Below are 12,788 nucleotides of genomic sequence, written 5' to 3'. Positions count from 1 at the left end.
GGGTTTCCAGACATGTGCTCCAGAGGCTGAGAGTCCATGCTTTGTTCATCCCAGCGCACGCATCTGTCTCTTAAGCAAATGCATCAGGTGAGGACATGAGAAGAAAAACAGGATCCATCACCTAGCCGGTCTGCATTCGCTGCTGCTGGGCGATACAGGGGCTCAAGTGACTACTATGGTAGAAACCATAGACAATCCCTGGGACAAAACTTGAAAACTAACTCATACAGGAAGATTTGTGCTAGAAGAAACACAAGTATCAGAAAATAAGTGGAAGAAGTCAAGTTCAGAGATAGCGCTGAAATGAGTAAGGGGGGATAGGTGGTTAGGGGAAGGAGAGATGAGTACACATTGAAAAGTAAAATCTAAAACCAGAAGACTCCAGACATTAGGCAAGCAATAACAGGTCATTGTCACAGATTTCCTAATAAATCCAGGTCTAAAGAATTTAGCCAACAAGTATGGCCAAGAGTTCTTTTTATTTATTTTTTAAAGCTGGTATCTTAATTGTTTTCTTCTTGCAGAATGTAAACTGTTTTAGTCTATTTTCTCTTGGAGGAAAGACTTTAATGAATAGAAGCTATATTTTCTCTTAAAGTTTCTCTCACAAAAATAACAATGATCCTGCAGAAATTTTTGAGAGGCTTTGACAACCTGTTCAGCCATTCCACGTCCTCGAGCCCATGATGACTTCTGCTTTGCCAGCATCACTAGCCCCTTTCTGCTTAGGAGGAAGAGCTCACATCAGAGGACCTTCAAAGGTCCTCATGACAGGAGGAAGTGGACCCAGAAGGCTCTGTGAGTCAATCTACAATTGCCACTGATTTGCCACTGATCGCTTGTTATGTTGGCGGATTTTTTTTTTTTTTTTCGGACTTGCCATACCCACACAGCAAATTGGGTGACACATACCAGCTGCTCAACTTTCTACCATCGGCAGTACTGACTGACATCTCATGTGTGTACCCAGTTGTGGAAGATCTAGGAAGGAATCTAAAGGAAGGCAATGTTGCGACAGAATGTTCATGCCCCAAGGGGACCTTGTTAAGGACTAGGAGGAGTCCTCTTCACTCTTCACAGACACCCACGTTTGAACAATAGTTGTTCTCTTAAAAACATAAAACCTGTGTTTTTTAAACAGTTTTTATTTTTAAAATATTTTTTTAGTTGTCAATTAACCTTTATTTTATTTATTTACATGTGGTACTGAGAATCAAACCCAGTGCCTCCCACATGCTAGGCAAGTGCTCTACCACTGAACCATAACCCCGTCCAAGACCTGTGGGTTTTTTGTTTTTTTTTTTTTTTTTTTTTTAATATTCACAAGTCTATGAGCTATAGTTGCAGAAAGTAACTGAGGAATTTCAAAATTACAGGATCTGCAACTTTGCTTTTTGTGCCTCCCATAATAGGGCTTGTGGCAGGTGTGTTACCAAATTCTGTAGACAGACTCCTTCTGCCAATAGAAACCTCCTGTGGTAAAAGCCACTTCAGGAATGAAGTGAGTGTTTTGTGCAGTAGCACACAGTGACCCACATCAACTAAAGGACAGGAGCTATCCTTTACCATTAGGGTGGATATTTACTCTAATATCTACTACCAGGGTTTTTCTAGACTTCTGTTTTAGTAGTCCTATGTCCCCCCACCCAAAATGGTCTTTTCAATTGGCACTGGCTTCCCCTCTCACTTTAAACTTATTTTAATGAGTTCTACAAAGAAATATGTTTCGCATCAGAGTCATTAAGTACATATACATATCCAAGGACACATATGTATGAACTTTACATTTATGTGGGTATAGTGTGTGTGTGTGTGTGTGTGTGTGTGTGTGTGTGTGTGTGTGTGTGAAAGAGAGAGAAGAGGAACACATGGATATAATGTAAACAATTAATTTTGCTAAACAACACTTATCCTTACTATTTGCAGTATACTCAGATATTTTCCACATTATTCTGTGTTTTTAATGCTGGTTGCAACACACTAATTGGATTCCACAGCCCCCTAATGGGTTGGGATTGCACATTTTTAAAAAGTCCTGCTCAGCTTTGTTAGTAGAGTTGTGTCTTCCTCCCATGTTGTGAGAGCTAGAATAGCAGCAAGGCAGTGTGCAGGCAGAAGGGCCAAAACAAGGCTTTTCCCCAGCAGGCCACAGCACAACGTTCTTGGGACTTGGGATTTGCCTCTCTAAAGTCTGTCATTCAGAAACACACTCAAAACCAGCTCAACCTATCATTTCTCAAAAGAGAAAGAAAAAACTGAATTGAGATTTTTAAAAAATGTAATAACTATATGTTTTCAAAGATGAAAATAATTAGGTCACAGCTTGAGGTCAAGAACTGAAACTCCATTGTAGGGGAAATAATCTTAAACTAGGGATTGGACCTGGATCCCCATCCTGACTTGTCACTCTGTGAGCTCTGTCTCTTCTGTGCAAGCCTAAGAGAATGTTTCTCATATATAACATGCAGGAAATGCCAACTCAGTTTCTCTCCGAGATACTTATGTAAAAGCTCTTCAGGAAAGTTTTAAGAAAATTTGCTGTACAAATGAGTGCACTGAATCCTTCTAAGAACATGTCTACTATTAAGATTTTTGCTTGCTCAGGATCTTCTAGCCAGGTGGAGCCTTTTCACCACTAAATATATTTACGTAAAGGCATAATAATAATTATTTTTTAAAATATCTGTTGTTAGAAATTCAGATATATACCCATTGTGTCTGCTAATTTTTATATCTTAAGTTGGGCCATTATGCAGAGTTCATCAGTTTTATGCATATGAGAAAACAACTAGAAGGAAAAAGCTTATGAAAATACTCCAGCCCATTTACTTTAAAGGACTCAGAGAAACACAGTCAACAAAAGAGAAACAGAGGAAAAGCAGTGAGTTTCTTTTACAGCGAAGAACTAGAGATGGCCACCTAACCATACCTTCACCTCATTTTTTTTTTTCACTTTCCGACTGTAATTTTTTAAGAGAAGACATTATATTTAAGTAGACCCCAAAAGGCTTGTGGCTGGAGAAGAGAGGGATGTAGGCTAACTTCACAGTGTGGGGAGCTCAACATGCAAAGTTCAAGGTCTTGCTAACTGAACTGGAGACTCTGACATCTAAACCTTTAGAGGTGCCATTTAAAAGTATTTTCTGATCAGTTTTCTTACTTTCCAGTCTCAACTCATGTATCATAATAATAATTTTAAGAAAACCCTCTTTTAGAAAATGTTGTCCTAGGGGCAAGTTCTTATGTATAACATCACCATTCCTCCAGAATCCCTGCTTTGGTCTTGCCCCTTTCCCTCTGGCCACTGAGACTCTGAAGGGAAATCTGAGCACCTTGTCTTGTGGTTAATACTTTTCCACCATGTCCCACAGAGCCTTGATTTTATAAGAACCAAGAGTAGATCCTGGTGAGGAATAAATGGCATAATGTAAACAAAATCATTTGTTTAAGTGAAAAGAAACGTATCCAATGTAAGAAGTTATGTAAGTGTAAGAAGTCACTAATTTTCATTTAATCAAACAATTTAGTAATCAATTCAAGTAGTTAAATATAGTTACTTGAGTAGTTAAATTGAGATATCAGAGGGTTGGTGCATTTATATCAAACAGTAGTGATAAAGTGACAGTATTAGTTTTTCTGTATATTACATACCAGATGTTACATCTGTATCAGGCTCAGATGGGAACTGTGCCTGTTATATAGCAGGCAATCAATGTCTAAATATTAGTTTGTTCATAATTCACATATTGGATTTGGTGATATGTAGACAAAGCTATATGCTCCAGATTCTTTTTCTCAAAACTCCACAGACTACAGATCTGCTTTTTTATAAGATAGCAAAAGATGGTTTCCCCTCTTTATAAAATGAAATGCTAACACATCTGCAGTTGCTTTTCAGGGATAGGAAATCCTCCAAACAGAACAACATGTTCTGTAGTAAATATTCAACAATAAATACATGATAGCAAGTTCATATCTAGTGAGTAATCACAGCTGTGCATCCAGTGAGTGATCAAAAAAAATGGTTGAAGTTATATTAATCCCAGAGATAATCCTCTGAGTCAGCAGAGACCAAGTTTTGTGCCCCTGAACTAAAATAAACCTGTCATGGAAATGTTCAATAAAAATGAAAGCAGAAGACCAAATTTCCTCAGAAAGAGAATTAATTAAATAATAAATACAGAAATACAAAAAATGTTGGGCTATTTTGAAACATTATAATTGTTTAAAGAATTATATCACAGCTACCTTGGACTTTTATAAAGTGTGATTATGAGACTAATAAACACTCTGCCAGGAAAAAGAGAACAAAATAGATGTTACTTTTCATAGGACAGTTAGAAGCACATAGCATGATCCCTAAATAGTTGTTAATTAATTAGAAGCAAGTAAGATTCAGGATGCTCCTTTATGGATATCATTATTAGCCAAACATCTTTTAGTATTAGTATGGTTTAAAAATAATCAATCTCATTATACATCCTAACAATTTTCCAGTATTCTCATCATATTATTAGTGTGTACTGTATTTGTGTGTGTTTCACAATAATGCCTATGCCGCATTTCACAATTCTTTTTTCTCCTAGAAGAGTCTTTGAAGTAGACAATTTCCTAATGTCTAAAAAATTGTGCAGCAGTTTTGAGATATTGGATCTTGTAACTTTATGCTTCTATTACAGGATAGCAGAAGTTGTAAGTCCATGAAACAATGTCTCCATAATAGACTCCGTTATCATTCATGGCACTCTTTCCACTCAACCTGGAATTTATTCCCAATGTCAATGTTAACATAGCATTCCACACAGCACCTGTTAACCAGTTTATTCATTCATTTTACAAATACGGAGTTTTTGCCATTTGCCAGGCACTGTCCCCAGGAGGCACATTACAGATAAAAGTGATCAGACAGACACAGATCTGCCCTTATGAGGCTTAGATTAATAAGTGATTTGACACCCAAAGTCATGGTTATTTGCCAGATCTGCTCTGTTGTGTAGCTGAAATAATTGTAAATAGCTATGTTTCTGTTCTTTCATAAAAGGGGAGTGGAGTGGATCACATACTCCCTATCTGTTTGTGTAGGAGTTAAAGAGAGAAATAATTGAATGTGGTTTTTAGAAAAAAAGAGATGGTCTTTTATTTATTTGTGTGTCTGAATTGCAAGTCAGACCCCAATAAACTCATAGGAGAAAAGTTTATGAGAACTTTAGTATGAAAGTCCACTCCCCCAGAGAGATAGGAAGTCTCTAGGAAACACTGCAAAGTGCTTTCTTTTCTATTCAAGTGCTGGAAAAAACATAATAATATGCTGTGGAAGCAGAAAAAGAAAACAGATGGCCAAGTATGATTTTTCCCCCCACTATCAGGCATTGTATCTTCTTTCCCTCTGAGCTGCAAGACTGCCTCTCTCAAAGTCTCTGTTCTTCCTTCTGTACCTTCTCCAACCTGCCTCATTTTCTACCCTTTTCCTTCCCACAGGGTGTGCCAACTTCCTGTGCCAGGTTCCCTGTCTGTAGTCTACTCTTATGTGTAAGTGGGCTGATGTACCCCTATAGTAGCTAGGATGTATAGTTCCTACAGTTAGCTACCTGGGAAAGTACAAGTCACAACAGTTTGAGGGGTAGGGACTTAACACTGGCTCAGTCAACATGGGGCTGATAGTAGCTAAAGAGGTTACTGTCAATATCATGAAACTGTTCTACTGTCTCTTAAAACTAATCCTAAATCTGGAGGATTATAGATTATGCTCCAGTAAAACACTGTCTAGTTACCTTATTTCAAAAAATTAAAAAAGAATCCCACCACGACGTTAAATCTACTATATTGCCACTTGTGCGTGCGAACACTCCGTTCTTTAGTTCATGAGGAGGAAGACCCACAATGTGTACTTTTTATGATGCAATAGTGGGTTATTTACTTTTTAAACTTGATTTTGTGCCTGAAGTGCCTACTAATTTTGCTTTATGGTCTCTAGATCCCCCTCAGTGTTTTTGGAAACTGACTGGACTAAACAAGAGGAACATAACAGGGCATTTTTATATTGTTTCTCAGAGATCCATTTCTATTTTCAATTCATACTTCCTTAAGGATTTTGCATTTCTTCCCTTCAAATATTATTACTTCATTTGTTCATTCTCTAAGGACAGAAAAAACAGTACTGGAGAAATTATAACCAAAAATGATTCATTCCAGGCTGGAGAAACAGCCCAGTGGTAGAGCATTTGCTTATCGTGTGTGAGGCCCTGGATTAAACCCTAGAATCACCAAAAGAAAGATTCATTTTTACCTTTTGTCCTTTTCACTATTCAATGGTACATGCCAATCCTTATATAATACTTGCTCAGTGAACATGAAATAATACACCATTGTCAACTGGAACCAAATTTGTAACGCTCAAGAGAAAATAATAATACTGCATTTATTAATTTAGTAGAAAAAACAATTTGTGTGTGTGTGTGTGTGTGTGTGTATGTGTGTGTGTTGTGCTGGGATCAAACCCAGGGCCTCAAACATGCTAAGCATATGCTGTACTACTGAGCTACATTCCCTAGCCTGGACAAAAATTTTTACAATTCTAACATGTAAGACAATATAGTGTGTTAAAGGACCAAAACTATGTATCCTATTTTGGGCTTCCCCATAATTAAGAAATAGAACTAAGATCCTATCATTAATTATCCATCCAGATACTCTTCTAGATGTTTTGGGTGTAGTGGTGAACCAAATAGACAAAAGTGTCTCACTTTATGGAGCATACAGTTCACTAACTAGGTTTTGAAAATTCTTGTTCAAATGCATTAGGCAAAAATGAATTCTATAAGTTCTACAACTAGGATGTAATCTCTTTCCTGGTCCATTTCTTTGATATTCTCTAGGAGAGCCACCTTTCCAATGGACCAGGGTAGATTTATGGCCCTCTGCCAAGCAATAGCAAACAGAACATAGGAAATGGAAGTCTTACCACTAATAAATATATAGATTGTAGATTCTGCTTTCTTCTTCTTTGCAGTATGTATGGGTAGATATTTGCAGCTATAGAAGCCAGTGTGGTTTGCTTGAGCCATGTTCAAGGTCAAAGTACTGCAGAATTGTTTGCCATTCCTTCCACAGGCAGATTTAGTTATGCTCAGTCTTTTGCTTTCCTTACTCACCGTTTTAGGCAAAGACCATGAATGGGCCGAGTCCCCCCTGCAATTGTAAATAAGAAAAAAAAAACACGATCAAGACTGGGGCCAGGGCTCAGCACCAGTTCCTAGGCATTCATTTTATTAGCAAGCACTATTGTGTCTTCTCTTAAGGGTAGTCATCTTCATCTTTACAGAAAAGAAGTGTGTTCAAAAGAACCTTTTGAACAATACTGAGAATAAAGTTGCAAAAACAAGCATCATTTCCCCGCTTCCCCCAGTGAGTAATCTCCCCTCCACGGGGAACACTCTCCATGTGAAGCTGGAGACGCATGGTTATTTGTACTTTGCAGGTCACAGGAGAGCACTAAAATCTACCTCTCTGCTCTACCAGGGAATTAATGGTTTGGCCTTGGGATGGACAAGTACATTATTCCCAAACCAGCGTAGTCACTTACCTGCATTTGAGATACAGTGTCTGGCCTGCTTGCATGATGTGCTGGGTGCCTTTTAAACTCAGTTCAGGACCTTTCAATTTTGAACCTGAACTAGACCCTGGAAAACAAAATTTTTAAATGTATTATTTACAAATTGCTTTCTCATCTTGTTTTTTAAAGTTATTTTTTCATAAAAGTGAGTTTTTCTTTTTAATCTACTTAAATATGCAAAAAGATACATTGAATTTAAATTTTTTTAATTTGCAAATTTTTCCTAGTCCAAGTCTAACTCATAAGAATTATATATCCTTATGTACTAAATAACCTAAAAATTGTATTGTCCAAAAGTCATATGTTAATAGATTCATGTTTCAAAATGAAATCGTATTAAGAATACGTAATATTTTATTCAAAACTCTCAAGATTAAATGTCAGTGTCATCCAAAGTAAGTTTATAACACTAAACTTCTACCAGTGTGGGTTATCTGGTCAGCTAGACTATGCTTCTATATTTTTTTTTTCCTATGTAAAAAGGAAACATATATCTCATAAACTAATGCAATTATTTTATGTAAATTTAAAAAATTTGAAAATAGTTGAGGAGATACCCTGATGGCATTATTATATGTTGTATACAGGTATCAAATTATCACAGCACCCTATAAATATGTATAATAATAACTAACAATATTTAAAAAGGTATAGGAATTTTCCTGAATTCTAGCAATAGATCAGTCATTAATCGAGCAATGCTTTTTGGGGCCCCAGTCATTTTTCTTTCTAAAGGAGTTTCCTCATTTGGAAAACTAATTTTAGAATTCAAGTCAGTTTTAGAAACCATTTGGTTTTTCTTACACAATACACAAGTTACTTCTATAATGGTACAGTTAGAAGGAAATTGTTCACTTACGTGACATTTGACAGGCAACATCTCGGGATTGTTGTGAAGCGATGAAGTAAGTATGAAAGTGCCTTAAGATCTGTACATCTTTACACAGTGCAATAATGACATCTTTCCTAGCAACTAGCTGTGTGACCCTGGACAAGTCATCTCTCTCTCCAGACCCATTTTTTGTAGCTGTAAACCAAGAGATTGAACTAGATGCTCTTGGATCTCTGACCTTCAATTTGGACACTCCTGGTATCATGATTCTTTGAGCCAGAGGTCCTGCAGAGTTTTGAGCCTCCCTCAAAACTCTCATTGACCATTCAGAATAAAATCAACAACAGTCTCTCTTGCCTTCTTCCCATCATCCCTCACTCCCCTCCCTCCTTTCCCCTCTTCTCCATCCTCTACTTCCTCCTCCTCTTCCCTCTAAGGCAACTGCAAAGCCTGATTAAGGCAGGAGACCAGGGGCCCAGGATTAGTGACATTTAGGCAGGTACAAGGGTTAGAGGTTGGGAGGAAAGGCAGGCTTGGAAATTTAAATATTTAGGACAAATCTTGGGACAATTTTTTTTAACTTTAAAAATGGGTTTACACAGTGGAACTTAAGGTAGCATTTTGAAATAAATGGTCCTCTAGATTTTCATGTTGGGTCACAGATCTATGAGATAAGATTCAGGTGTCAAATCCCACACCACACCCAGCTGTGCTTTCCGTTGTTTCTTTTGGGTTCTGTCTCAAAGAAAACTGGACTTAGTTAAAAGATCTGCGTTTGAGTTTTGTTTTCGACTCACTAACTGCAAGACCTTTTGTGTTACTTCATTTGCTGTTTCTTAATATCCGTATGAATAAAATGGAAAAACCCATGATCTATGTCTCAGGCAGGGGGTGTGGATTCAGTGCTATGTCCTCCACGGGCTGCCTGCTGTGTTGCAGATGCCCACAAGTCCTGAAATCTGTGGAATTGCTCCCCGAATCCCCCTTCTTTTAGAGGCTATTTTGCTGGGTGTTTAATTGCAACGTAAGATAATAAATGAACATTATATGCTTTTCTGATGTTACTGATAAGTTCATATTTAAAAGTAACTTTTAGTTAGGCACACTGACTCACACCTGTAATCCCAGCAACTTAGGAAGCTGAGGTGGAAGGATCACAAGTTTGAGGCCAGCCTCAGCAACTTAGTGAGATTCTATCTCAAAATTAAAAAAATAAAAAGGCTGGGAATGTAACTCAGTGGTTGAGTGCCCCTGGATCCATCCCCAATACTGCAAAAGAAAAAAGAAAGAAAATAATTTTTATAGCTAAAAGATCCTGGTATCAAATTACTGTTAGATTTAATGTTTCCATAGTAACACATTTAAACTGAAATCAGATTGACATAGATCTGAGTGGTTGATCAAATAACCCCATAAAATGGATTCAATCCATTCAGATACCTAGGGACATATTTCCTACTTTACTCATCTTTATGAGGCTAAGCAAAATGTGGTTGAAAATCAGTGATGCTTGTCAACAGGAGATTTTTCCAAAGTCACATCCAGCAATTAAGAACACCTTCCCTGAAAAATTTCCAGGCCAGAATAGTGTCTACCTTTCCCTATGGCATGGAATGAATTCTGAGGATTAATTGAACAATTGTTCCTCCTTTGGAAAAGATCCAGCAAAGTTTCCTGAGGAAAATTCTGGCATTACTTATATAGTTACCTCTGTGGTCTAGGGGGAGTGATTCCCTTTCCCATGCAGAGAGGCCATCGGGGGAAAAGCCTCCATTTTCATGATATGAGTACCTGATACTTTGTTTCTAAATCATATGAATTTTTCTTTATCAGCGACCTAGAACATCAGGACTTCTCTCATCAGAGAGAGCCTGTAACTTCAAATAGCCATGCCAAACCAGCCCTGCGAAGGTTTGTGTTTAGAAGATCCCTTAAAGAATATGCCCTCTGCAAGTTCCTCATTGTACTCCTCTGCTGTCTTCCAACCCAAAGACACACCCAGACTGAATGGTCAGAAGATACTAGGGGGGAAAATAGGGTTATTGGAAAGTTTACTGGGGAAAATGCTAAGAAAGCGATTTTTCTATTATATTTGTCTCCACCAACATAAATGAATTTTTCCCTTTGAATGAGGAAGTTAGATAAAAGTTAATTAAAACAAAGGAAAAATGTAAGGAAACTATACTTCCAAGTAACTGGACACTTTTAGTAAATCCCCTTTCTTCAGTTAATAGGAAACTAAGGTCTCATAAAAATTAATGGAAATGTCAAGACTATAGCTTAACAGGAAAACCAATAAGGGAAAAGGAAAGTGAAATATTTATTCCTTGAATGCTTTGCAATCACATTATTAGGCCTTAAAACATTTCTTTGAGGCATTTAATATCCATATGCCTACCTGAGTAATGAAGATTCAGCTAACCTTTTGAAGCATCTACTTCATGTTACTTTTTATATATCATGAGTGATATATGCAAAGATATAAATAAGCACATATCCATAAACATATACATCTTTACACCATGGGTGACTTGGTTTATTTTTCTCAGTAGCCCAGAGTCATGCTGCCCATTTAGATAAAAAATCTAGAGGGTATTTCATTTTCAAGGGTGGAATGCTGTAATTTAACAATGATTCCCCCACCATAAAGCTCGGGTGTGTACCAAACTTTCCACTGTTTGCCACAGGATCTAGAAATCAGATCTAGAAGAAAGAGATGGTTCCCTCAGTGAATATCTGTCCCTTTTTGGCAAAGTCAACTACAATATAATCATGAGGGGCATATGGATTATTTAGATAATTTTCTCGATATGAAAATTATTATTTAAATAAAACGGAACAAAAAACTCCATGCAGATCATGAAAATGGACTTGATCAATGTTTCTTTGTTAGAAAAATCTACTAAGTTCAAGCAGTATGGGCAAACAGCATTAGAAAACCACCATGCGAATGTGTTCTTATTTGAACACTGACACTTTATATTGATCTTATCTGAATATTCTTTTGTTGTAGGTACAACTGAACTTTAGGATTCTGACAAAAATCCCATTTCTCTTTCCCCACATGCCACGAGTCAGGTAGAAAGCTACTCTCCATTCCCCATCTTCCTTTCATTAGGCAAAATGTAATGTTGACTTCAGTGGGAAAAGTACATTTCCAAGCAAACTATGGCTTTATTTTGTAACCAAATCCAAAGCCTAAATGATTTTCCTTCTTCAAAACTCTTAAAAGCTACCATGATGGATATTAAAAGAACAAACTCCAGCAGAGGTCATTATGAGCCAGACAGCTTTGCTGTCACTTTTAAGACTCAAGGAAGATTCCTATAAGACTAAAAGTATCTTCAGAGAACTGCTATTTTTATTGCGCTAAATAAAAAGTGTTCTTACTAACTGAATGCAACCTTAAGACAAGTCCCTAGCTCCTCTTCCAACCAGACCCTGGCCCAAGCTCTTCATGTATTGAAATCAAAGAGTTAGTCTATTTAAGAAAGGTACTTTATTTAGTCAAAGACAATAACAACGTTTTCATCAAAGATGAAACACATATCCAAAATGGTCCCATAGGCTGGTGACATCACAGCTGTCTTAGTGTACCTAAGTACACACTGTCATGTTCACAAAACAAAGAATTTGCCTAAGATGCATTTCTCAGAAAGTTAACCAGGTCAGTAACCAATGCACAGCAGTATAGATTGTGAAACATCTGTTTTTCTATTTTTAATTTAGAGTCATTAATCTCCCCAGCTCTGTGGCAAAGTAGGTCTATTGAGGCCATTGGCAAGCCTCTCTAAGCCTCAGATTCAACTGTCAAGGAAGAGGTTAGATTTTGATTTGTATAATCCCTTCCAGCCTAAAAATTCTGATTCTGAGATCATAAGTCATTGATAACAATGTACAAGTTAGAAATCATATTTAAAAAATACAAATGGGTTAAAAAAAGACAAGTAACCCAACTGAAAAAATTGACAAAGGATCTGAATAGACATTTTCTCAAAGAAGATGTATAAATCACCAATAAGCACATGAAAAGATGAAGAACATCATTATCAGGAAACTGAAAATAACAAGCACAATGACACACCACTTCATGCCTCTTAGAATAGCTTGAATACAAAATACAGATAATAACCAGTGTTGATGAGGATGTAAAGAAACTAGAACCCTCATACATTCCTAGTAGGATTTTAAAACAGTGTAGCCATCTTGAAAAACGCTTAGCAGTTCCTCAAATGGTTAAGCCTATTTAATCATAGGTTAAACACAGTACCCAACAATTACCCAAGAGAACTGAGAACATATGTCTACATAAAAGTGTGTACAGAGATTCTAACAGCACTATTA

General features: G+C 37.0%; 1 protein-coding gene across 3 annotated transcripts in view; it reads right to left on the bottom strand.

The window, feature by feature from the left end:
• Positions 1-12,788, bottom strand: part of FLT1 (fms related receptor tyrosine kinase 1) — a 170,865-nt gene that overhangs the window by 137,816 nt on the left and 20,261 nt on the right. For all 3 annotated transcript variants that reach the window (XM_079138566.1, XM_079138564.1, XM_079138565.1), the window contains exons 2-3: positions 7,583-7,679; positions 6,962-7,188 (exon numbers count right to left, since the gene is read on the bottom strand). In XM_079138566.1, coding sequence (XP_078994692.1) covers positions 6,962-7,188; positions 7,583-7,679 — 324 coding nt within the window. The remainder of the gene's footprint in view (positions 1-6,961; positions 7,189-7,582; positions 7,680-12,788) is intronic.

Source organism: Sciurus vulgaris, assembly GCF_902686455.1.
Source record: "Sciurus vulgaris genome assembly, chromosome: 4".
In the NCBI taxonomy this organism is placed as follows: Eukaryota; Metazoa; Chordata; class Mammalia; order Rodentia; family Sciuridae; genus Sciurus; species Sciurus vulgaris.
This window is presented reverse-complemented; position numbering and strand designations above follow the sequence as displayed.